General features: G+C 43.0%; 2 protein-coding genes across 2 annotated transcripts; both read right to left on the bottom strand.

The window, feature by feature from the left end:
- Positions 1 to 11,044: 11,044 nt before the first annotated feature.
- LOC306747613 (C-type isolectin Sp-CL4-like) lies at positions 11,045 to 12,655 on the bottom strand. Its single transcript, XM_079230680.1, has 6 exons — positions 12,524 to 12,655; positions 12,195 to 12,306; positions 11,990 to 12,114; positions 11,735 to 11,866; positions 11,541 to 11,649; positions 11,045 to 11,254 (listed from the first exon to the last, which is right to left on the bottom strand). The coding sequence occupies exons 2-6, from the start codon at positions 12,265 to 12,267 to the stop codon at positions 11,187 to 11,189; spliced, it is 507 nt and encodes a 168-aa protein (XP_079086806.1). The 5' UTR covers positions 12,268 to 12,306; positions 12,524 to 12,655; the 3' UTR covers positions 11,045 to 11,186.
- Positions 12,656 to 23,688: 11,033 nt separating this feature from the next.
- LOC306748265 (C-type isolectin Sp-CL4-like) lies at positions 23,689 to 25,307 on the bottom strand. The gene is made up of 6 exons (XM_079231414.1): positions 25,174 to 25,307; positions 24,845 to 24,956; positions 24,640 to 24,764; positions 24,379 to 24,510; positions 24,185 to 24,293; positions 23,689 to 23,898 (listed from the first exon to the last, which is right to left on the bottom strand). The coding sequence occupies exons 2-6, from the start codon at positions 24,915 to 24,917 to the stop codon at positions 23,831 to 23,833; spliced, it is 507 nt and encodes a 168-aa protein (XP_079087540.1). The 5' UTR covers positions 24,918 to 24,956; positions 25,174 to 25,307; the 3' UTR covers positions 23,689 to 23,830.
- Positions 25,308 to 26,220: the final 913 nt, after the last annotated feature.

Raw genomic sequence — 26,220 nt, 5'->3', positions numbered from 1 at the left:
TTGGAACTTTTTCTCTGGGACCTTTTGACCTTTGAAAGTGTGAATTTGCCTGTTTTTCAGGTTTTTAAACCACTCCCACGCAGCGTTGCTAAGGGCTATCGTGGTAAAAATAACATGGTTGGGCCCCATTTAGGAGTGGGTACAACATGACAAAGAAAGCTAAACTCTGACATGTTTAGAAAAAAATGACCTTCAAACTGAACAATATTAACCCCATGACCTCATTGTAGGCCCCTCGCAGAGTGTCTGTGCAAAATCTGGAGTCTTTAGCACTAATCTGTGATATATTATGACCATTCTTAAAATTGACTGGTTCTCAGTGCCGTATGGGAGCATTTGTGACGATTGAGCTCATTTTGAGTAAGGAATCAAGAATCCTTATAATTCAAAAAAAGACAATTTGACTACATTAACATGGGCAAAATAGTTAGTCTAATTGTCATTGACTGTGACAAATGGAGCAACTGTTCCGCCCATGTTAATGTTGTCGAAACGTCACCTTTTAAGTAAGGGATCGAGAATCCTTATAATTCAAAAAATGACAATTCGACTACATTAACATGGGCAGAATAATTAGTAGAATTGTCCCTGTCTGTGACAATTGGGGAAAGTGCATTTTTTGAAAAAGGCCTTTCAGAGGCCTTTCTCGACTCGAGTGAGATTTTGCTGGGTGCACTTGAAACACTTTAAAATCACTTTTTTACACAAAACTAGAGTATGGTGGACAACAGAGGATGCTCTACTAGGGCCAGTTGGTTTTAAGTAGCTAGCATGCTGCAACCGGAAGTTAGCTTTCTAGAGGGTCTAGAAACTTGTGCTTTTAAAATCCTATTTAGGGCTTCCAGGACAATGGACCCATTTAGTTTCAAGCACTTTCAATCTTTCTCTGAGGAGATATGAACCTTTGAAGGGGTGAAATTGGTGTTTTTGGGGGGTCTTTAAGCCACTCCCACGCAGCGTTGCTAAGGGTTACAGAGCCACGTCCAGCATGGTTGGATTCCATTTGGGAGTGGCTACAACCTCAAAAAGAAAGCTAAGCTCTAGCACGTTCAGAACAAAAAAAGCCCCGATCGGCCCAGACTCTTAAGGTGTTCTCAGGTTCGTTAAGTCTTACACCCTCTGCAAATCCTGGATTTCATGCAGCCAATTAAGCCTTTTGGTTGTTTTTAAGGGGATTTCACCCCATGATCTCATTGTAAGCCCTGTCCTGAGTGTCTGTGAGAAAAACGGGAGTTTAGATATTAATATTTAGAAGATTATGGCCATTTTTGCACTTGTCAAAAAAGATTAAAGGGCAACGCCCTTAGGGTCGGGTTCGGGCCCTTAACTTGCAGCTTTTGGCCGCAGATTTGAGATTATGTATGTTGGGAAGCCCCTCTTTGAATAGGAAAAGAATGCACATCTCTAAGTGGTTTTAAAGTAATTAATTTGAATTAAAAGACTTTTTTCAAGATTTTGCCATTGACAATTGGCATAATTTTGGAAGTTTGGCACCCAGCCAATTCCTTCTTGTGGACGTTTTAGAGGGGATTTCACCTCATGGCCTCATTGTGGGCACTGTCCTGAGTGTCTGTGAGAAAAATGGGAGTTTAAATATTAATATTTAGGGAATTATTGCAATTTTTACATTAACAAAATATAAGGGAATTGGGGTCAAATGTCACACTTTGGGCCTGTATTAGGGGGTCTTGCCTTGTAGCGTTTGGCCCCAGATTTCAGGGTTTGCATGTTGAGAAGCCCCTCTTTGAATAGGAAAAGAATGCACATCTCTAAGTTCATGCAAACTAATTATTCTGAATTAAAAGACTGGTTTCAAGATTTCTCAATGGACAATTGAGCTAAATTTAGTAAGGACTCAAGTATCCTTATAATTCAAAAAAATGACAATTCGACTACATTAACATGGGCAAAATAGTTAGTCTAATTGTCACTGACTGTGACAAATGGAGCAACTATTCCGCCCATGTTAATGTTGTCGAAATGTCATCTTTTAAGTAAGGGATCGAGAATCCTTATAATTAAAAAAATGACAATTCGACTACATTAACATGGGCAGAATAATTAGTAGAATTGTCCCTGTCTGTGACAAATGGGTCATTTCCAGACAATTGGGGAAAGTGCATTTTTTGAAAAAGGCCTTTCAGCGGCCTTTCTCGACTCGAGTGACATTTTGCTGGGTGCACTTGAAACACTTTAAAATCACTTTTTTACACAAAACTGGAGTATGGTGGACAACAGAGGATGCTCTACTAGGGCCAGTTGGTTTTAATTAGCTAGCATGCTGCTACCAGAAGTTAGCTTTCTAGAGGGTCTGCAGACTTGTACTTTAGTATGTCATTTAAGGCTTCCGGAGCAATGTTCCCACCAAGTTTCAAGCAGTTTGGACCTTTGTCAAAGGGAGTTTTTCACCTTTGAAAGTGTGAATTTGGGTGTTTTTTTTTTTTTTTAACCACTCCCACGCAGCGTGGCTAAGGGCTAGCGTGGTATACAGTAAATGGTTGGAACCCATTTGATAGTGGCTACACCTTGAAAAAGAAAGCTAAGCTCTGACATATTTAGAAAAAAATGACCTTCAATCGGAACAATATTAACCCAATGACCTCATTGTAGGAACTGTCCTGAGTGTCTGTGAGAAAAATGGGAGTTTAAATATTAATATTTAGGGAATTATTGCAATTTTTACATTAACAAAATATAAGGGAATTGGGGTCAAATGTCACACTTTGGGCCTGTATTAGGGGGTCTTGCCTTGTAGCGTTTGGCCCCAGATTTCAGGGTTTGCATGTTGAGAAGCCCCTCTTTGAATAGGAAAAGAATGCACATCTCTAAGTTCATGCAAAGTAATTATTCTGAATTAAATTAAATTAAATTAGTTAGTCTAATTGTCACAGTCAGTGACAATTAGACTAAGTATTCGGCCCATGTTAATGTAGTCGAATTGTCATCTTTTAAGGGATCGAGAATCCTTATAATTCAAAAAAATGACAATTCGACTACATTAACATGGGCAGAATAATTAAATATAAATAAAAATATTAATATTTAGGGAATTATTGCAATTTTTACACTTGTCAAAAAACATAAGGAATTGGGGTCAAAGGTCAAGAAGGTACACACCCTGTTTTGGAGGCCTTAACTTGTAGCTTTTGGCCCCAGATTTCAGGTTATGTATGTTGAGAATGCCCTCTTAATTTAGGAAAAGAATCCACATCTCTAAGTGGTTTTCAAGTAATTAATTTGAATGAAAAGACTGTTGAATTGTCTTTTTTGAAATACAAGGATCATTCCTTATTCCTTATTAAAGTGACAATTCGACTACATTAACATGGGCTGAATAATTAGTCTAATTGTCACTGACTGTGACAATTAGACTAACTATTGAGCCCATGTTAATGTAGTCGAATTGTCATTTTTTGAATTGTAAGGATCATCAATTCCTTACAAAATGACAATTCAACTACATTAATGTGGGCCGAATTTTATTCTAATTGTCCTATGTATTTTTTTATCCATTTTTTACAATTTAACGCTGGTCCGAGATATCTACGTTTCGACGCTGTACGAGGAATGGCGGAGGAGATACGGCACTTTAAAATGTTTTCGCGCGACCCGCCGACAACTGCCATCAATTGTCACTTTTGTTCCCAATTGTCTACCCCATTTGTCACTTTTGTTCCCATTTGTCACAAGACAAATGGGAACAAAAGTGACAATTAAGGCTGGCTACCCCAATTGTCACTTTTGTTGCCAATTGTCACAGCCCATTTGTCACTTTTGTGACTCAATAGTTAGTCTAATTGTCACAGTCAGTGACAATTAGACTAAGTATTCGGCCCATGTTAATGTAGTCGAATTGTCATTTTGTAAGGAATCGATGATCCTTATAATTAAAAAAAATGACAATTCGACTACATTAACATGGGCAAAATAGTTAGTCTAATTGTCACTGACTGACACATGGAGCAACTATTCCGCCCATGTTAATGTTGTCGAAACGTCATCTTTTAAGTAAGGAATTAAGAATCCTTAGAATTCAAAAAATGACAATTTGACTACATTAACATGGGCAGAATAATTAGTAGAATTGTCCCTGTCTGTGACAAATGCGTCATTTCCAGAAAATTGGGGAAAGTGCATTTTTTGAAAAAGGCCTTTCAGAGGCCTTTCTCGAATCGAGTGAGATTTTGCTGGGTGCACTTGAAACACTTTAAAATCACTTTTTTTTTACACAAAACTAGAGTATGGTGGACAACAGAGGATGCTCTACTAGGGCCAGTTGGTTTTATTTAGCTAGCATGCTGTTACCGGAAGTTAGCTTTCCAGAGGGTCTGCAGACTTGTGCTTTTAGTATGTAATTTAAGGCTTCCGGAGCAATGTTCCCACCAAGTTTCAAGTAGTTTGGACCTTTTTCAAAGGGAGTTTTTCACCTTTGAAAGTGTGAATTTGGGTGTTTTTTTTTTTTTAAACCACTCCCACGCAGCGTGGCTAACCCGAATACTTAGTCTAATTGTCACTGACTGTGACAATTAGACTAACTATTGAGCCCATGTTAATGTAGTCGAATTGTCATTTTTTGAATTATAAGGATCACTGACTGTGACAATTAGACTAACTATTGAGCCCATGCTAATGTAATTGAATTGTCATTTTTTGAATTACAATGATCATCGATTCCTTACAAAATGACAATTCGACTACATTAACATGGGCCGAAAACTTAGTCTAATTGTCACTGACTGTGACAATTAGACTAACTATTGAGCCCATGTCTGTTAGAGATTTCCAGTCTGTTAAATAATTAACACACATAGTTATGAACTGATTTAGTCCATGGTTGGAGCTTTATATTATTGTTTAGTTTACATAATAAATTATGTAAAAAGGGGGATTGATAATATAAATCCTTATATTCTGCAGATATTCTCCATTACTCTTCATGCCTATTAAAGTTCAGGTTAGCGAGGTCAGTATAACACAGCTATGCAGCTGGAGTTGGTTGTGTCTATGCGTGTTGGCTGTACCACTCACTGCTTTTGCAATTGCAGCGCTGAGTACTTTGCTTGTGATCATTTAGTAAATAAATATAGAGAACGAGAGAAGTTGTTGAACTGAGTTCTTCTGGAGGCTACACCAGGCATCCAATAATTAGCACGCATTAACACATGTTAATGTAGTCGAATTGTCATTTTTTGAATTATAAGGATCATCGATTCCTTGCAAAATGACAAATAGACTACATTAATGTGGGCCAAATTTTATTCTAACTGTCCCATGTATTTTTTTATCCATTTTTTACCATTTAACGCTGGTCCGAGATATCTACGTTTCAACGCTGTACGAGGAACGGCGGAGGAGATACGGCACTTTAAAATGTTTACGCGCGACCCGCCGGCCACTGCCATCAATTGTCACGTTTGTGCCCATTTGTCATTCCCATTTGTCACTTTTGTTCCCATTTGTCACAAGACAAATGGGAACAAAAGTGACAATTAGGGGCAGGCTACCTCAATTGTCACTTTTGTTCCCAATTGTCACAGCCCATTTGTCACTTTTGTTCCCATTTGTCACAAGACAAAAGTGACAATTAGGGGCAGGCTACCCCAATTGTCATTTTTGTTGCCAATTGTCAAAGCCCAATTGTCATTTGTGTTCCCAATCGTCTTCGAGCCCTCTCCACCTGGTGGCGGGGTGCGAAATTGCAATTTTTCGACCGAACTTTAAAAAATCGCCACGCGCTCTCCGTTGGTCCGATTTGGCCGGCGTTTGCCCGTCCCGAAGTCGAAGAGTCGAACTGGCCCGCTGCGAAACCCGCTTATTTTTAAAGGGTTCTTTTACGTCCGTTAGGAAGCCCCGAAAAAAAAACCGTTTATCGTTTTTTGCGCCATGTTAGCGTGTGCCAATCATCATTTGGGGCCTAGGGGAGGGAAAGCAGGGCCTACCCCAGGCTGTTCTTAGCGGGGGGGAGAGGGGGGGAACTGCTGACCCGGACTGTGGACATCGTCGGGCGGTGGAAAGAGCACTTTGAGGAACTCCTAAACCCGGCCAACATGTCCCCTGGTTGGGAGTTCGCCCAACCAGTCTACATGTGTTCGCCCAACCAGTCTACATGTGCTTTGTAGACCTGGAGAAAGCTTTCGACCAGGTCCCTCGGGGGGGTTTGTGGGGGGTGCTGCGGGGGTATGGGGTGCCGGACCCATTGGCACGGGCCATCCGGTCTCTGTACGCCTGCAGTAGGAGCTGTGTTCGTATCCTCGGTAATAAGTCAGACACGTTCCCGGTGGGTGTTGGCCTCCGCCAGGGCTGCCCTTTATCACCGGTCCTGTTCGTGACTTTCATGGACAGGATATCTAGGCGCAGCTAGGGGGCGGAGAGGATCCGGTTCGGGAGTCTCGGGATCACCTCTCTGCTGTTCGCGGATGATGTGGTCCTGTTTGCCTCCTCGGACCGTGACCTCCAGCATTCACTGGGGCGTTTTGCAGCCGAGTGTGAAGGGATGAGAGGTAGCACCTCCAAATCTGAGGCCATGGTGCTCTGCCGGAAACCGGTGGATTGCTCCCTCCAGGTGGGGACAAACTGCCTACCCCAAGCGAAGGAGTTCAAGTATCTCGGGGTCTTGTTCACGAGTGAGGGTAAGGTGGAGCGGGAGATCGACAGGCGGATCGGTGCGGCTGCAGCCGTAAAACAGGCGCTGTACCGGTTCGTCTTGGTGAAGAGGGAGCTGAGCCGGAAGGCAAAGCTCTCCATTTACTGGTCGGTCTACGTTCCAACCCTCACCTATGGCCACGAACTCTGGGTCGTGACCGAAAGAACGAGATCTCGGATACAAGCGGCCGAAATGAGATTCCTCCGTAGGGTGGCCGGGCTCAGCCGTAGAGGTCGGGTAAGGAGCTCGGACATCAGGAGGGAGCTTGGAGTCGAGCCGCTGCTCCTTCGTGTCGAAAGGAGTCAGCTGAGGTGGTTCGGGCATCTAGTCAGGATGCCTCCTGGACGCCTCCCATTAGAGATTTTCCAGGCACGTCCAACTGGTAGGAGGCCCCGGGGAAGACCGAGGACACGCTGGAGGGATTATATCTCCCGGCTGGCCTTGGAACGCCTCGGGGTCCCCCAGAATGAGCTGGAACATGTTGCGGGTGAGAGAGAAGTCTGGGTCGGCCTGCTGAACCTGCTGCCACCGCGACCCAAACCCGGATAAGCGGTTGAAAATGGATGGATGGATTAATTAAAATTAATTATGATTACAAATCAGGTCACCAGAGTTAAAGTGTTTTAAGTGTTTCTGTCAGTGTTTATGGTTTATTGTCCTTGCTTTTCTTTTTTTTGAACACTTATTTATGGAAATTTTCAGATAAAATTGCATCAAATAAGAGACAAGGAGACAATGACCCATTCCAGTATAGTAGTGTTATTAAGGGCTTGTGTGATTATATGTACAGTACATCAACGGACCGAGTTGGCACAGTATCTGCGCGCGGATTGTGGTGGGTCAGTCTGGACCAAAAAGTCCAGGGCCGAATGTTTGTCCCAGTCCAGGCCTGACCCGTTCTGTTTTACACAAAGTCAATAACAACACAATATAAATACAACGTACGTTTGGGAGACCACGTTTTAGTTTTTTGTGTCCCAAATGCTTTGACCCACGTAGAGCATGTTTTCATTCCTGTGCTGAAGTAAGCAATGAGACGACATGAACCAAAGGAACATTTGAAAAGTTCATTTCAGGACTTGAGTCAGTTGAATATTATGTGCCAACCCCACCCTTCAATTTACCATCTTTGGCAATACTCATTGATGTGAACTGCCTCCTGGCTCAGAAGGAGCGTGGAGTGGAGCCGCTGCTCCTTCGTGTCGGAAGGAGTCAGCTGAGGTGGTTCGGGCATCTAGTCAGGATGCCTTCTGGACGCCTCCCATTAGAGGTTTTCCAGGCACGTCCAACTGGTAGGAGACCCCGGTGAAGACCCAGGACACGCTGGAGGGATTATATCTCCCGGCTGGCCTTGGAACTCCTCGGGATCCCCCAGAATGAGCTGGAAAGTGTTGCGGGTGAGAGGGAAGCCTGGGTCGGACTGCTGAACCTGCTGGATCCGACCCCGGATAAGCGGTTGAAAATGGAAGGATGGATATTTTATTCGTGATACTTTCATTATCTAAATACTTTGCAAATAAGTGCGGCGTCTCTCTGTCAGATGTGTCTATTAAAAGTGTCAGTAGATGCCAAGAAAAGCCTGTCTGCCTCCGAGTTTGGGCTCTCAACACCCAGGCCTGTACACTAGTATAGTCCACATGAAGTTGATACAGTAGCCTGTTAAAAAACAAACATCTGATGCGAAAACAATAACAATGAAAGAACGTCCCCTCCTGAGAGTTAAAGCCACAGTCAGTCACAATATCAGTGATGGAGTTTAGGAAACAAAAGCCCCTTAGATACGTGATAATGGACGTTTCAATCCGAATTCACGTGATCTATTTCCTGCTTTCCAGACAACGTAGTAGCTCACTTTTTAAGTCCTGACTGTGCAGACAATAACTCAAAGGCTTTGTACTCGTTGTGACATAATATCCTCAGCATGAACCGGCTGCACGTTTGGATTCTTCAGTTTCTGCTGCCCTCATGTGGTTGGTCGGTTGCAGTCAGTTAAGAGCTGATCTTCTTTTCCGGGACTTTATTGATTAAAAGAAACATATCAAATATGATGAGCCTTTTACTTTGAAAGGTGCTACAATTAAAATCCGATCTTTTGCTGTGTACATCTGTGTAAATGAGTGATGTCTACCTGAGCAGAGCATGATCACATTCTCCTCTTATCTCTGTCAGCACTGTTGTCATTGTTTGCACTGTTCATGCTGCTAGCATCGTTAGCGTCTAGCCCCTGGCTTAGCTGTCGCCATGTTGAGAGCTGTGTGGAGGCAATCCCTAAATTAATTCTAAACTTGTAATTTAGCACCTTTTAATGAATGTAGAGTTCACACAGCATGGTGTCACCATGGAATATTTTGCAGAACAGAGAAGAATTCATATTGCTGAACGTGAATAAATGAAACAAGACACTGGAACTTGAATGCTGAAGCGTTTATTGCAGTAAAGTTAAGAAGCGTGTGTTTTGCAGGTTATTGGGAAACAGACTGGTCCTCCTGCAGCTCAGCTGTCGATGTCGACGCTGATTGAAAATGTGAAAGCCAACAGCAGTAGATGATGATCACACCTCCTTGGAGCACATGAAGGCGTTCTTATCTGCGCAGTTGTCATCGTTCCAGAATTCCCAGTCTGAAAAGAAATGACAGAACACATCACATTCAGTGGCATCAGGAGTTTCAGTGTAAAACATCCTTTCAGTGGTTCATCAAACACATTGTGAGCATTACAACTGAATAATCCTGTTGGTTCACACATTTAGTCACATGTCCTGCTTTGCACATGCTGAATGGTGTGCAAACATACAGCATATATATGTTTATATATATATATATATATATATATATATATATATATATATATATATATATACCACCAGGAGCAAAGTATTGATACACTGAAGCATCTTGTGATCTTGTGTTACAGCTCACTTTTAAAAGACTTAACTTGCCTTAAAGCCAATGAATAGACACATTTGCAGCATGTTCCTATACCTGTACAGTCTGCATGTTCTTCACATTACCTCCAAAAAAAGTGTTTTGCTCTTTGCTTCTTTGTGACATGATCTGATTTAATAACGGATTCAGGAACGTCTGCTGACCTCGAGCGACAGACGGTGAGCTATAAAAGGTGATTTACGAACATCTTTTCCGATGTAAATGTTCAGGTGGGCTGACAGTGAATGGAGAGCCCCCTAGTGGGCTAATCTCACCACGGTTGTGGTTAATCCTAATCCTCATTTGATCCAATTTATGGAATCAGCCACTAAAGTCCCACGCTAGCACATCCCCGTCCTTACTGGGACTAAGGCAGCGTGGAAGAGACTTGGGGGAGAAGAGGGGAGGTAAGGGTGCAAATGGTTGCCTACTCCACGTTACCAGTATGATACCAGTACGGTCTAATGTAATCCCACACAACAGTTTCTGGCATCTCTGTCAGAGGGACGCTACTGTAACACTCGCTGTGGTCATTTTTAAGGCTGTATTCTTGCTTTGTATATATTATTATATATAGTAAGTAAACATGTCTTGGACTGAGCGATTGTTATATAAAACTGTAAATCATAGCTTGTTTTATGAAGAAGAAAAAAAAGCAATATACATGTGAAATATATGGTTTAGTACATGAAAAAGCATCTGAACAAAATCTCACATGTGTAACTTTTATTATAACACCAAAATGATTCAAATAGCCCTAGTAGTTGCAGAGATACACCCTTTTTAGTTTGGGTATGCAATTTTCGAGGAAAGGGCCTAAAATAGGGAAAATATTTACATTTTTGTTTACTTTGGGTCACTTTAGGAAAAGTCATACAATTTCAGGCTTAAAGAATGACGTTTAGGGAATATTTATTGCTGTCAAATGCCAAATTGGGTCAAATTTGACCCTAAAACGAGTAAACAAACCAGGAATGTCTCTCCAGAGCCAGTGCTTTTGGTCCGTTCTGCGCTACTGTAGGAACATGGAAATTTACATATTTTTCAGAATCAATTCATTGTTGGAATTGGACTTTTCCGGGACTTTATTGATTAAAAGAAACATATCAAATATGATGAGCCTTTTACTTTGAAAGGTGCTACAATTAAAATCCGATCTTTTGCTGTGTACAGCTGTGTAAATGAGTGATGTCTACCTGAGCAGAGCATGATCACATTCTCCTCTTATCTCTGTCAGCACTGTTGTCATTGTTTGCACTGTTCATGCTGCTAGCATCGTTAGCGTCTAGCCCCTGGTTTAGCTGTCGCCATGTTGAGAGCTGTGTGGAGGCAATCCCTAAATTAATTCTAAACTTGTAATTTAGCACCTTTTAATGAATGTAGAGTTCACACAGCATGGTGTCACCATGGAATATTTTGCAGAACAGAGAAGAATTCATATTGCTGAACGTGAATAAATGAAACAAGACACTGGAACTTGAATGCTGAAGCGTTTATTGCAGTAAAGTTAAGAAGCGTGTGTTTTGCAGGTTATTGGGAAACAGACTGGTCCTCCTGCAGCTCAGCTGTCGATGTCGACGCTGATTGAAAATGTGAAAGCCAACAGCAGTAGATGATGATCACACCTCCTTGGAGCACATGAAGGCATTCTTATCTGCGCAGTTGTCATCGTTCCAGAATTCCCAGTCTGAAAAGAAATGACAGAACACATCACATTCAGTGGCATCAGGAGTTTCAGTGTAAAACATCCTTTCAGTGGTTCATCAAACACATTGTGAGCATTACAACTGAATAATCCTGTTGGTTCACACATTTAGTCACATGTCCTGCTTTGAGCAGGCAGACAAAGGACCCCATGCAGGACACTGTTTGTCTTAAAGTGCTCGTTTCAACTTAATGGAGGTCACCTGTTCAGGAGTAGGTGCACGTTCATGATAAGTGATCATCAGTTGAATTAATCTCTTTTTCCTTACCTTTGTGGTTCATCTCGACGCAGTTTTCTTGTCCATCAAAATTGTCTGGCTGACCAGGGTACCATTTAGCAACCTTGACCTCAGATCCATCGGCGAATTTGAACCCGTCCTGATGAACACAAAGGTGGGGGTCAGTGAAGACATGTGACACATTATCCAATCCGTCTGATCACAGTGAGATGTTCGCTGCTTACCCCGGATCTTTTGACTCCAATCCAAACAGGTTTCAATTCATGGTTGTCACGGCGACTGATACAAACGGAGTTCCACAACTCTTCTTCAGTATGCATTGCCACCAGGTCGCTGTCTAAGCTGTTGCAGTGTTCCTGAAATCAACAGAAATGGGAGTGTGAGTCTTCACCAGCACTTTATCATCACATACAACCGATGAGGATAGATTCATTAGTATATGTGTCTAATGTGTGTCATAAAATGTGTGTTTGCTTCACCCGTGCTTCATCGAAGGATTTTGGAGTCTGGAAGAATTTAGCACAGCATTCGTCATCAATGCGGCTCCATCCGTCACCACAAGGAACATCTTTAAATTCAGCACATTTTAACTGAAGTTCTTCAGCTGTGGGAAGACAAGAGCTTTACTCACCAAGTGTCTTGGGTTTTAGTTCAATAACGTGTTGGTGACGGAGTGGTACTTACTGTCCCATATGGCTGTGACAGAGTTCAGGATGCCCACCGACAGCAGGACAGCTGTTACCACAGTTAGATGCATGACTCTCTCCGTCTTAGTGCTGCTCAGCTGGAATATGACCTGCAAATGTGACAGTACTCACTTTGAATATTTGCTAGACTATTTCTTCACCGGGACAGTCACGTCCGGGAGTCACAACAAGACTACATGTTTTATTAGGATTTAGTTATCGTACAGATTAAATAAGATATAACGTGTTGATTAGTTTGAAGTAGTTAATAGAGTAGAATGTAATCATGAGCCTAACAGACTTCAGTGAAGAGAAGGAGAAGCTCACCACAGATGTGTTCTGGTTCCTCGTTGCTCCTCGGTCTGATTGTCAGGCGGCTCCTTCTCTCACTTTTAAACTCACACCTCGTGCCCTGTGGACTGGGCAATGCTCTGCTAATGTCACCAAATGGATCATTAACACATAATTAATTAGAAAGATAAACACAGTGTCAAAGAATCATCAGGCAACTGAGAGACAGACTCTTGTTTAAGGTGTGTGTGGGGAAAACAACTCAGTTCATTTTCATATCAGCCTGGTGCAGCAGTTTGTGATCAGAAACCCCCTGAAGCCACAGTGTAACTCAAACAGTGGTTTAAATAAACGTAGCTGTGACAACACCATTGTTGAAACTCGCTGAAGTCATTGGACTGAATCATCTGAATCAGCACACTTTGTGGAATAGTCTTAAAAAAATGAAGTACTTTTCCATAACCTTATGTATTGTGTTATTCAACTTGCAGTTAGTGCTCACTCCAGTGGGATAACCTTAATAGTTTGTCTGTGTTTCTCGCTTCATGTATTCATGTTGTTATTGTTGACAGTCCAGCTTTAAGGCAGACATCACTGTTCATATGTGCAGTTTATGGCTCATATGGAATAGTGGCTGGTTGTAAAAGTCTGTAATATGATCATTGTATGAGCTTAAAGTGTTTGTCTGTGAAGGACGATGTGTTCACAGATGCTTGTCATTGTTATGAGAACAGAAAATAGTTCCAAGTAAAAATACAGTATGTCAGAAACTTTTACCTGTAGTTCCATGACGTTAAAAGAAGATTTCCTGCCTTTCAAATTAATGCATTTTTTTTTTACGTGGAAATATGACACCAGTTAAGTCAGAAATAGAAGAAGTCGAAGCTTCAGAACACAATTTCAACAGAGAAGTTGAGATATTCCTTCATGAGAGTTTCAGCTACAGCCAGCATTCAACTATCAGAATAATCATCTCACTCAGGAAAGTAGTGCCTTCATTCAACTTTTTTCTAACTTTTATATTTTTCAAAAATCTTACGCTTTTTACAGATATTTTTTTTACAAAGAAACTCAATAGAGAGAATCTTCAAATCCTCTTAAACCTACTCGACACTGAACTCCATCTCCTTCTGCATACTTTCAGCGAGACTTTGAACTATTAAACTTACCGACAGTTGAGAGTCTTTTACGCTTCACCTGTTCCAGTGGTGGATTGGCCATAGGAAGTACCGGGAGTTTTCCCGGTGGGCCGGTCAGTAATGGGCTGGCAGTGGCTGACCTTTTTCTTTTTTTTTTGTATATAAAGACGCATAAGAGGCCCAGTGGCCCTATGATAGGCCCAGTTGTCCCGCCCACGCATTTTCCAGACCCCCCTCGTCCAATCACCTTTAATGATGAGCTAATGACACATCATTAGCAATCTATGAGAGAAGAGAAAGAAAAAATGGAGAAAAAACGAAAAGGCGGTGCAGAAAAACTGAGGGAAAAGAAGAAAAAAAGCTCTCGCAACTGATGCTGCTGAGAGCAGAAATATAGTAAACATGTGTGCTGCTGTGGGGACAAGTTACAACATACAGGAGGGGGAGGAGGAGATTGGTGGTGGTGATTGCAGGCAGGCCTGGACTGGGACAAAAATTCGGCCCTGGACTTTTTGGTCCAGACTGGCCCACCACAATCCGTGCACAGATACTGTGCCAACTCGGTCCGTTGATGTACTGTACATATAATCACACAAGCCCTTAATAACACTACTATACTGAATAATATCCCTTGATATTCTGGAGCATTGAATAAAATAAATGATGACTACACAGTATGTTGCTCCCTTGCTCTTAAGAAGGATATTGGAGGAAGGATTTAAGATTCAAGAGTGTTTATTTATACACATACTCATACAAATACAAATCAAACTCCCTGTGAAAGACAGAAACAAAAGATGTTATTAATATCCATTCAAGTTGTCAAGTGTTGACTAAAATAAATGTATAATAGATAGCCAAGAAAAGAGTGTATTGCTCTTACAAGGAGGATGCTGGCTAAAGTACATCAGGACAGTGGCACTGGAAGACACTCATTAACAACATCAGTTACATATCTCAGAATGACTGAGCATTGCTCCTGTGAGGTTATGTCTTGTGTTGTGTCAATCTGCACAGCTTCCTGAATCTCACTAGAAATGGACTCAAATTGATTGTGGTTTTGGACATGAATGTGACAAGGGACCCTCTGCCTGTTGCCCCAGATTGATGCAATTGCTTGCTCTGCTCAATGCATTTGCTGAGATGCTCTTTCAGGATGACATCATATTTTCCGAGGAGAAGAATAATCTCTAAGAAGTTGCCGTGATCTAGAGTGGTATCTTCAAGAGTGTATGCTGCCTCATTCTCTTGGTGCCTATTCTGTAGCATGTAGGCTTCTGCACAATCCTTGTGTGCCTTACTGCTCTTCTATGCGCTGCCCATAATACTTCCAATCTGTCATTCCTGTAATGAATTGACTTTTGTCAGTGGACTTGGCAAATGCAATGCATACGAAGCAAAACAGTGCGTGGCGTCCCTGACTGTATGAAAGCCACTTTCGAAGTGTGCCATCTTCACAGCGGAAAACTTTCTGCCATTTGGGGTTACTTGTTGATTGTTGAGGGTGATGATTAAAAAATAGCTGAAGGGTGTCTGGGTTGGGACGGGTGAAATAATCAATGGGTGGGCTTGGGGTCTCTGGTGAGAGAGATGATGTACTGGGCACAAACCTGGACGTGAAAAGGAGAGAAATAGTACGGAATATGTTTAAACACCCCTAATATGTATGCAGATGTTTAATTGTAACAGTAGTTAATATGTGTTTCATTAGTTTAAACTGTATAATGTGAAATGGGTCATTGTCTCCTTGTCTCTTATTTGATGTAATTTAATCTGAAAATGTCCATAAATAAGTGTTAAAAAAAAGCAGGTGAGTGTGCTAGCTAACATGTTGTGGATAAACACTCATTCACTAAATGTTCAGAAACGTTGTCTATGAACTTTACTTGACATAATAGATAGCGTGTGGTGTAAATCTAGTTCTATAGTGTTGGAAAATAATATACTATCCTGATTAATTATTTAAAAAAACTCTGATGATTTACGGCCCACGGAATGACGCTACCTCGCCCGGACAAGGGAAACCGGGGCACCCTCCCGGAGCCAGACCCGGGAGGGGAGCTCGACGGCGAGCGTCTGGTGGCCGGGCTTTCACCCATGGGGCCCGGTCGGGCTCAGCCCGAAAAAAGATCATGGACCAGCAACCCTGTGGACTCACCACCCGCGGGGGGAAGCATCGGGGTCGGGTGCTATGCAGACCGGGCGGCGGGCCAGGCGGGAGACCTGGGCGAGCCGATCGCCTGCGGCATAGACTAGCTCTAGGGACGTGGAACATCACCTCGCTAGCGGGGAAAGAGCCGGAGCTGGTGCGGGAGGTGGAGCGGTACCAGCTAGATCAGGGGTGTCAAACTCATGTTAGTGAAGGGGCCGCATGCTGCCCAATTTGATCTCAAGTGGGCCGGACCAGTAAAATCATGTAAAATCATGGGCCATGTGTTTGACACCCCTGAGCTAGATATAGTTGGGCTCACCTCCACGCACAGCATGGGCTCTGGAACCAAGCTCCTGGAGAAGGGTTGGACTTTGTCCTTTTCTGGAGTTGCCCTGGGTGAGAGGCGCCGGGCGGGAGTGGGGATACTCACGAGCCCCCGGCTGGGCGCCGCTATGTTGGAGTTTTCCCCGGAGAACGAGAGGGTCGCCTCCCTGCGCTTACGGGTTGCAGGGAGTAAGGCTCTGACTGTTGTTTGTGCTAATGCACCGAACAGCATTTAGTTTGTCATTTAGGGCATCCAGGGCAATGGTCCCACCAAGTTTCAAGCAGTTTGGAACTTTTTCTCTGGGACCTTTTGACCTTTGAATGTGTGAATTTGCCTGTTTTTCAGGTTTTTAAACCACTCCCACGCAGCGTTGCTAAGGGCTATCGTGGTAAAAATAACATGGTTGGGCCCCATTTAGGAGTGGGTACAACATGACAAAGAAAGCTAAACTCTGACATGTTTAGAAAAAAATGACCTTCAAACTGAACAATATTAACCCCATGACCTCATTGTAGGCCCCTCGCAGAGTGTCTGTGCAAAATCTGGAGTCTTTAGCACTAATCTGTGATATATTATGACCATTCTTAAAATTGACTGGTTCTCAGTGCCGTATGGGAGCATTTGTGACGATTGAGCTCATTTTGAGTAAGGAATCAAGAATCCTTATAATTCAAAAAAAGACAATTTGACTACATTAACATGGGCAAAATAGTTAGTCTAATTGTCACTGACTGTGACAAATGGAGCAACTAATCCGCCCATGTTAATGTTGTCGAAATGTCATCTTTTAAGTAAGGGATCGAGAATCCTTATAATTCAAAAAATGACAATTCGACTACATTAACATGGGCAGAATAATTAAATATAAATAAAAATATTAATATTTAGGGAATTATTGCAATTTTTACACTTGTCAAAAAACATAAGGAATTGGGGTCAAAGGTCAAGAAGGTACACACCCTGTTTTGGAGGCCTTAACTTGTAGCTTTTGGCCCCAGATTTCAGGTTATGTATGTTGAGAATGCCCTCTTAATTTAGGAAAAGAATCCACATCTCTAAGTGGTTTTAAAGTAATTCATTTGAATGAAAAGACTGTTGAATTGTCTTTTTTGAAATACAACGATCATTCCTTATTCCTTATTAAAGTGACAATTCGACTACATTAACATGGGCCGAATACTTAGTCTAATTGTCACTGACTGTGACAATTAGACTAACTATTGAGCCCATGTTAATGTAGTCGAATTGTCATTTTTTGAATTGTAAGGATCATCAATTCCTTACAAAATGACAATTTGACTACATTAATGTGGGCAGAATTTTATTCTAATTGTCCTATGTATTTTTTTATCCATTTTTTACAATTTAACGCTAGTCCGAGATATCTACGTTTCGACGTTGTACGAGGAATGGCGGAGGAGATAGGGCACTTTAAAATGTTTTCGCGCGACCCGCCGACAACTGCCATCAATTGTCACTTTTGTTCCCAATTGTCTAACCCATTTGTCACTTTTGTTCCCATTTGTCACAAGACAAATGGGAACAAAAGTGACAATTAAGGCTGGCTACCCCAATTGTCACTTTTGTTGCCAATTGTCACAGCCCATTTGTCACTTTTGTGACTCAATAGTTAGTCTAATTGTCACAGTCAGTGACAATTAGACTAAGTATTCGGCCCATGTTAATGTAGTCGAATTGTCATTTTGTAAGGAATCGATGATCCTTATAATTCAAAAAAATGACAATTCGACTACATTAACATGGGCAAAATAGTTAGTCTAATTGTCACTGACTGACACATGGAGCAACTATTCCGCCCATGTTAATGTTGTCGAAACGTCATCTTTTAAGTAAGGAATTAAGAATCCTTAGAATTCAAAAAATGACAATTTGACTACATTAACATGGGCAGAATAATTAGTAGAATTGTCCCTGTCTGTGACAAATGGGTCATTTCCAGAAAATTGGGGAAAGTGCATTTTTTGAAAAAGGCCTTTCAGAGGCCTTTCTCGAATCGAGTGAGATTTTGCTGGGTGCACTTGAAACACTTTAAAATCACTTTTTTACACAAAACTAGAGTATGGTGGACAACAGAGGATGCTCTACTAGGGCCAGTTGGTTTTAATTAGCTAGCATGCTGTTACCGGAAGTTAGCTTTCCAGAGGGTCTGCAGACTTGTGCTTTTAGTATGTCATTTAAGGCTTCCGGAGCAATGTTCCCACCAAGTTTCAAGTAGTTTGGACCTTTTTCAAAGGGAGTTTTTCACCTTTGAAAGTGTGAATTTGGGTGTTTTTTTTTTTTTAAACCACTCCCACGCAGCGTGGCTAACCCGAATACTTAGTCTAATTGTCACTGACTGTGACAATTAGACTAACTATTGAGCCCATGTTAATGTAGTCGAATTGTCATTTTTTGAATTATAAGGATCACTGACTGTGACAATTAGACTAACTATTGAGCCCATGCTAATGTAATCGAATTGTCATTTTTTGAATTACAATGATCATCGATTCCTTACAAAATGACAATTCGACTACATTAACATGGGCCGAAAACTTAGTCTAATTGTCACTGACTGTGACAATTAGACTAACTATTGAGCCCATGTCTGTTAGAGATTTCCAGTCTGTTAAATAATTAACACACATAGTTATGAACTGATTTAGTCCATGGTTGGAGCTTTATATTATTGTTGAGTTTACATAATAAATTATGTAAAAAGGGGGATTGATAATATAAATCCTTATATTCTGCAGATATTCTCCATTACTCTTCATGCCTATTAAAGTTCAGGTTAGCGAGGTCAGTATAACACAGCTATGCAGCTGGAGTTGGTTGTGTCTATGAAAGGTCCAGTTCTCAAGGGAAGTCAGTCACACGCCTGCGCACTTCAACACTCACACCTGTTTATCAGTATGTTGACATTAGTGAAGCAGACGGGTCGTTGCACGGTCCAGTCTTGTGAGAAAAGATGAGAACACGGGATTCTCCTCCTCTTGACAGGATAGAGCCAATCAGATGTTAGGACGAGGCGAGACGAACCTGTGACGATAACCTGTGTATGAAAGGCCCCACTTCCGTTTGGGGGGCAGTGGTTCTGGACCCAACCTACGTGTTGGCTGTACCACTCACTGCTTTTGCAATTGCAGCGCTGAGTACTTTGCTTGTGATCATTTAGTAAATAAATATAGAGAACGAGAGAAGTTGTTGAACTGAGTTCTTCTGGAGGCTACACCAGGAATCCAATAATTAGCACGCATTAACACATGTTAATGTAGTCGAATTGTCATTTTTTTAATTATAAGGATCATCGATTCCTTGCAAAATGACAAATAGACTACATTAATGTGGGCCAAATTTTATTCTAACTGTCCCATGTATTTTTTTATCCATTTTTAACCATTTAACGCTGGTCCGAGATATCTACGTTTCAACGCTGTACGAGGAACGGCGGAGGAGATACGGCACTTTAAAATGTTTACGCGCGACCCGCCGGCCACTGCCATCAATTATCACGTTTGTGCCCATTTGTCATTCCCATTTGTCACTTTTGTTCCCATTTGTCACAAGACAAATGGGAACAAAAGTGACAATTAGGGGCAGGCTACCTCAATTGTCACTTTTGTTCCCAATTGTCACAGCCCATTTGTCACTTTTGTTCCCATTTGTCTTGTGACAAATGGGAACAAAAGTGACAATTAGGGGCAGGCTACCCCAATTGTCATTTTTGTTGCCAATTGTCAAAGCCCAATTGTCATTTTTGTTCCCAATCGTCTTCGAGCCCTCTCCACCTGGTGGCGGGGTGCGAAATTGCAATTTTTCGACCGAACTTTAAAAAATCGCCACGCGCTCTCCGTCGGTCCGATTTGGCCGGCGTTTGCCCGTCCCAAAGTCGAAGAGTCGAACTGGCCCGCTGCGAAACCCGCTTATTTTTAAAGGGTTCTTTTACGTCCGTTAGGAAGCCCCGAAAAAAACCCTGTTTATCGTTTTTTGCGCCATGTTAGCGTGTGCCAATCGTCATTTGGGGCCTAGGGGAGGGAAAGCAGGGCCTACCCCAGGCTGTTCTTAGCGCGGGGGGGGACTGCTGACCCGGACTGTGGACATCGTCGGGCGGTGGAAAGAGCACTTTGAGGAACTCCTAAACCCGGCCAACATGTCCCCTGGAGAGGGGGCAGTGCCTGAAGTCCTTGGGGTGGATGCACCTATATCCCTGGCAGAGGTCACTAAGGAAGTCAAAAAGCTCCTTGGTGGCAATGCTCCGGGAGTGGATGAGATCCACCCTGAGATGCTGAAAGCGCTGGACACTGTTGGGCTGTCTTGGCTGACACGCCTTTGCAGTGTCGCATGGGGGTCGGGAACAGTGCCCATGGACTGGCAGACCGGGGTGGTGGTTCCCATCTTCAAGAAGGGGGACCGGAGAGTGTGCTCAAACTGTCGTGGTATCACACTGCTCCACGACACACTGCTCAGAAAAGCTTATGCCAGGGTGCTGGAAGGGAGGCTCCGACCGATTGTCGAACCTCAGATTCAAGACGAACAGTGCGGATTCCGTCCCGGCCGTGGAACAGTGGACAAGCTCTTTACCCTCGCAAGACTACTGGAGGGGTCCTGGGAGTTCGCCCAACCAGTCTACATGTGCTTTGTAGACCTGGAGAAAGCTTTCGACCAGGTCCCTCGGGGGGTTTTGTGGGGGGTGCTGCGGGGGTATGGGATGCTGGACCCATTGGCACGGGCCATCCGGTCTCTGTACGCCTGCAGTAGGAGCTGTGTCCGTATCCTCGGTAGTAAGTCAGACACGTTCCCGGTGGGTGTTGGCCTCCGCCAGGGCTGCCCTTTATCACCGGTCCTGTTCGTGACTTTCATGGACAGGATATCTAGGCGCAGCTAGGGGGCGGAGAGGATCCGGTTCGGGAGTCTCGGGATCACCTCTCTGCTGTTCGCGGATGATGTGGTCCTGTTTGCCTCCTCGGACCGTGACCTCCAGCATTCACTGGGGCGTTTTGCAGCCGAGTGTGAAGCGGCAGGGATGAGAGTTAGCACCTCCAAATCTGAGGCCATGGTGCTCTGCCGGAAACCGGTGGATTGCTCCCTCCAGGTGGGGACAAACTGCCTACCCCAAGCGAAGGAGTTCAAGTATCTCGGGGTCTTGTTCACGATTGAGGGTAAGGTGGAGCGGGAGATCAACAGGCGGATCGGTGCGGCTGCAGCCGTAAAACAGGCGCTGTACTGGTCCGTCTTGGTGAAGAGGGAGCTGAGCCGGAAGGCAAAGCTCTCCATTTACTGGTCGGTCTACGTTCCAACCCTCACCTATGGCCACGAACTCTGGGTCGTGACCGAAAGAACAAGATCTCGGATACAAGCGGCCGAAATGAGATTCCTCCGTAGGGTGGCCGGGCTCAGCCGTAGAGGTCGGGTAAGGAGCTCGGACATCAGGAGGGAGCTTGGAGTCGAGCCGCTGCTCCTTTGTGTCGAAAGGAGTCAGCTGAGGTGGTTCGGGCATCTAGTCAGGATGCCTCCTGGACGCCTCCCATTAGAGATTTTCCAGGCACGTCCAACTGGTAGGAGGCCCCGGGGAAGACCGAGGACACGCTGGAGGGATTATATCTCCCGGCTGGCCTTGGAACGCCTCGGGGTCCCCCAGAATGAGCTCGAACATGTTGCGGGTGAGAGAGAAGTCTGGGTCGGCCTGCTGAACCTGCTGCCACCGCGACCCAAACCCGGATAAGCGGTTGAAAATGGATGGATGGATTAATTAAAATTAATTATGATTACAAATCAGGTCACCAGAGTTAAAGTGTTTTAAGTGTTTCTGTCAGTGTTTATGGTTTATTGTCCTTGCTTTTCTTTTTTTTGAACACTTATTTATGGAAATTTTCAGATTAAATTGCATCAAATAAGAGACAAGGAGACAATGACCCATTCCAGTATAGTAGTGTTATTAAGGGCTTGTGTGATTATATGTACAGTACATCAACGGACCGAGTTGGCACAGTATCTGCGCGCGGATTGTGGTGGGTCAGTCTGGACCAAAAAGTCCAGGGCCGAATGTTTGTCCCAGTCCAGGCCTGACCCGTTCTGTTTTACACAAAGTCAATACCAACACAATATAAATACAATGTACGTTTGGGAGACCACGTTTTAGTTTTTTGTGTCCCAAATGCTTTGACCCACGTAGAGCATGTTTTCATTCCTGTGCTGAAGTAAGCAATGAGACGACATGAACCAAAGGAACATTTGAAAAGTTCATTTCAGGACTTGAGTCAGTTGAATATTATGTGCCAACCCCACCCTTCAATTTACCATCTTTGGCAATACTCATTGATGTGAACTGCCTCCTGGCTCAGAAGGAGCGTGGAGTGGAGTCGCTGCTCCTTCGTGTCGGAAGGAGTCAGCTGAGGTGGTTCGGGCATCTAGTCAGGATGGCTTCTGGACGCCTCCCATTAGAGGTTTTCCAGGCACGTCCAACTGGTAGGAGACCCCGGTGAAGACCCAGGACACGCTGGAGGGATTATATCTCCCGGCTGGCCTTGGAACTCCTCGGGATCCCCCAGAATGAGCTGGAAAGTGTTGCGGGTGAGAGGGAAGCCTGGGTCAGACTGCTGAACCTGCTGGACCCGACCCCGGATAAGCGGTTGAAAATGGAAGGATGGATATTTTATTCGTGATACTTTCATTATCTAAATACTTTGCAAATAAGTGCGGCGTCTCTCTGTCAGATGTGTCTATTAAAAGTGTCAGTAGATGCCAAGAAAAGCCTGTCTGCCTCCGAGTTTGGGCTCTCAACACCCGGGCCTGTACACTAGTATAGTCCACATGAAGTTGATACAGTAGCCTGTTAAAAAACAAACATCTGATGCCAAAACAATAACAATAAAAGAACGTCCCCTCCTGAGAGTTAAAGCCACAGTCAGTCACAATATCAGTGATGGAGTTTAGGAAACAAAAGCCCCTTAGATACGTGATAATGGACGTTTCAATCCGAATTCACGTGATCTATTTCCTGCTTTCCAGACAACGTAGTAGCTCACTTTTTAAGTCCTGACTGTGCAGACAATAACTCAAAGGCTTTGCACTCGTTGTGACATAATATCCTCAGCATGAACAGGCTGCACGTTTGGATTCTTCAGTTTCTGCTGCCCTCTTGTGGTTGGTCGGTTACAGTCAGTTAAGAGCTGATCTTCTTTTTCAGGACTTTATTGATTAAAAGAAACATATCAAATATGATGAGCCTTTTACTTTGAAAGGTGCTACAATTAAAATCCGATCTTTTGCTGTGTACAGCTGTGTAAATGAGTGATGTCTACCTGAGCAGAGCATGATCACATTCTCCTCTTATCTCTGTCAGCACTGTTGTCATTGTTTGCACTGTTCATGCTGCTAGCATCGTTAGCATCTAGCCCCTGGTTTAGCTGTCGCCATGTTGAGAGCTGTGTGGAGGCAATCCCTAAATTAATTCTAAACTTGTAATTTAGCACCTTTTAATGAATGTAGAGTTCACACAGCATGGTGTCACCATGGAATATTTTGCAGAACAGAGAAGAATTCATATTGCTGAACGTGAATAAATGAAACAAGACGCTCAAACTTGAATGCTGAAGCATTTATTGCAGTAAAGTTAGGAAGCGTGTGTTTTGCAGGTTATTGGGAAACAGACTGGTCCTCCTGCAGCTCAGCTGTCGATGTCGACGCTGATTGAAAATGTGAAAGCCAACAACAGTAGATGATGATCACACCTCCTTGGAGCACATGAAGGCGTTCTTATCTGCGCAGTTGTCATCGTTCCAGAATTCCCAGTCTGAAAAGAAATGACAGAACACATCACATTCAGTGGCATCAGGAGTTTCAGTGAAAAACATCCTTTCAGTGGTTCATCAAACACATTGTGAGCATTACAACTGAATAATCCTGTTGGTTCACACATTTAGTCACATGTCCTGCTTTGAGCAGGCAGACAAAGGACCCCATGCAGGACACTGTTTGTCTTAAAGTGCTCGTTTCAACTTAATGGAGGTCACCTGTTCAGGAGTAGGTGCACGTTCATGATAAGTGATCATCAGTTGAATCAATCTCTTTTTCCTTACCTTTGTGGTTCATCTCGACGCAGTTCTCTTGTCCATCAAAATTGTCTGGCTGACCAGGGTACCATTTAGCAACCTTGACCTCAGATCCATCGGCGAATTTGAACCCCTCCTGATGAACACAAAGGTGGGGGTCAGTGAAGACATGTGACACATTATCCAATCCGTCTGATCACAGTGAGATGTTCGCTGCTTACCCCGGATCTTTTGACTCCAATCCAAACAGGTTTCAATTCATGGTTGTCACGGCGACTGATACAAACGGAGTTCCACAACTCTTCTTCAGTATGCATTGCCACCAGGTCGCTGTCTAAGCTGTTGCAGTGTTCCTGAAATCAACAGAAATGGGAGTGTGAGTCTTCACCAGCACTTTATCATCACATACAACCGATGAGGATAGATTCATTAGAATAAGTATATGTGTCTAATGTGTGTCATAAAATGTGTGTTTGCTTCACCCGTGCTTCATCGAAGGATTTTGGAGTCTGGAAGAATTTAGCACAGCATTCGTCATCAATGCGGCTCCATCCGTCACCACAAGGAACATCTTTAAATTCAGCACATTTTAACTGAAGTTCTTCAGCTGTGGGAAGACAAGAGCTTTACTCACCAAGTGTCTTGGGTGTTAGTTCAATAACGTGTTGGTGACGGAGTGGTACTTACTGTCCCATATGGCTGTGACAGAGTTCAGGATGCCCACCGACAGCAGGACAGCTGTTACCACAGTTAGATGCATGACTCTCTCCGTCTTAGTGCTGCTCAGCTGGAATATGACCTGCAAATGTGACAGTACTCACTTTGAATATTTGCTAGACTATTTCTTCACCGGGACAGTCACGTCCGGGAGTCACAACAAGACTACATGTTTTATTAGGATTTAGTTATCGTACAGATTAAATAAGATATAACGTGTTGATTAGTTTGAAGTAGTTAATAGAGTAGAATGTAATCATGAGCCTAACAGACTTCAGTGAAGAGAAGGAGAAGCTCACCACAGATGTGTTCTGGTTCCTCGTTGCTCCTCGGTCTGATTGTCAGGCGGCTCCTTCTCTCACTTTTAAACTCACACCTCGTGCCCTGTGGACTGGGCAATGCTCTGCTAATGTCACCAAATGGATCATTAACACATAATTAATTAGAAAGATAAACACAGTGTCAAAGAATCATCAGGCAACTGAGAGACAGACTCTTGTTTAAGGTGTGTGTGGGGAAAACAACTCAGTTCATTTTCATATCAGCCTGGTGCAGCAGTTTGTGATCAGAAACCCCCTGAAGCCACAGTGTAACTCAAACAGTGGTTTAAATAAACGTAGCTGTGACAACACCATTGTTGAAACTCCCTGAAGTCATTGGACTGAATCATCTGAATCAGCACACTTTGTGTAATAGTTTTAAAAAAATGAAGTACTTTTCCATAACCTTATGTATTGTGTTATTCAACTTGCAGTTAGTGCTCACTCCAGTGGGATAACCTTAATAGTTTGTCTGTGTTTCTCGCTTCATGTATTCATGTTGTTATTGTTGACAGTCCAGCTTTAAGGCAGACATCACTGTTCATATGTGCAGTTTATGGCTCATATGGAATAGTGGCTGGTTGTAAAAGTCTGTAATATGATCATTGTATGAGCTTAAAGTGTTTGTCTGTGAAGGACGATGTGTTCACAGATGCTTGTCATTGTTATGAGAACAGAAAATAGTTCCAAGTAAAAATACAGTATGTCAGAAACTTTTACCTGTAGTTCCATGACGTTAAAAGAAGATTTCCTGCCTTTCAAATTAATGCATGTTTTTTTTTACGTGGAAATATGACACCAGTTAAGTCAGAAATAGAAGAAGTCGAAGCTTCAGAACACAATTTCAACAGAGAAGTTGAGATATTCCTTCATGAGAGTTTCAGCTACAGCCAGCATTCAACTATCAGAATAATCATCTCACTCAGGAAAGTAGTGCCTTCATTCAACTTTTTTCTAACTTTTATATTTTTCAAAAATCTTACGCTTTTTACAGATATTTTTTTTACAAAGAAACTCAATAGAGAG

The sequence above is a fragment of the Taurulus bubalis genome (genome assembly GCF_910589615.1).
Source record: "Taurulus bubalis genome assembly, chromosome: 15".
Taxonomy (NCBI): domain Eukaryota; kingdom Metazoa; phylum Chordata; class Actinopteri; order Perciformes; family Cottidae; genus Taurulus; species Taurulus bubalis.
This window is presented reverse-complemented; position numbering and strand designations above follow the sequence as displayed.

What these genes read in the sequence shown, in the direction of transcription:
- LOC306747613 (XM_079230680.1), bottom strand. Translation starts at nt 12,267, where the DNA reads ATGCATCTAACTGTGGTAACAGCTGTCCTGCTGTCGGTGGGCATCCTG. An exon ending in TGTCACAGCCATATGGGACA is followed by an intron (nt 12,115 to 12,194) that starts GTAAGTACCACT and finishes GTCTTCCCACAG; the next exon opens with CTGAAGAACTTCAGTTAAAA. An exon ending in CGTCGAGATGAACCACAAAG is followed by an intron (nt 11,255 to 11,540) that starts GTAAGGAAAAAG and finishes ATTTCTTTTCAG; the next exon opens with ACTGGGAATTCTGGAACGAT.
- LOC306748265 (XM_079231414.1), bottom strand. Translation starts at nt 24,917, where the DNA reads ATGCATCTAACTGTGGTAACAGCTGTCCTGCTGTCGGTGGGCATCCTG. An exon ending in TGTCACAGCCATATGGGACA is followed by an intron (nt 24,765 to 24,844) that starts GTAAGTACCACT and finishes GTCTTCCCACAG; the next exon opens with CTGAAGAACTTCAGTTAAAA. An exon ending in AATCCTTCGATGAAGCACGG is followed by an intron (nt 24,511 to 24,639) that starts GTGAAGCAAACA and finishes TGTTGATTTCAG; the next exon opens with GAACACTGCAACAGCTTAGA.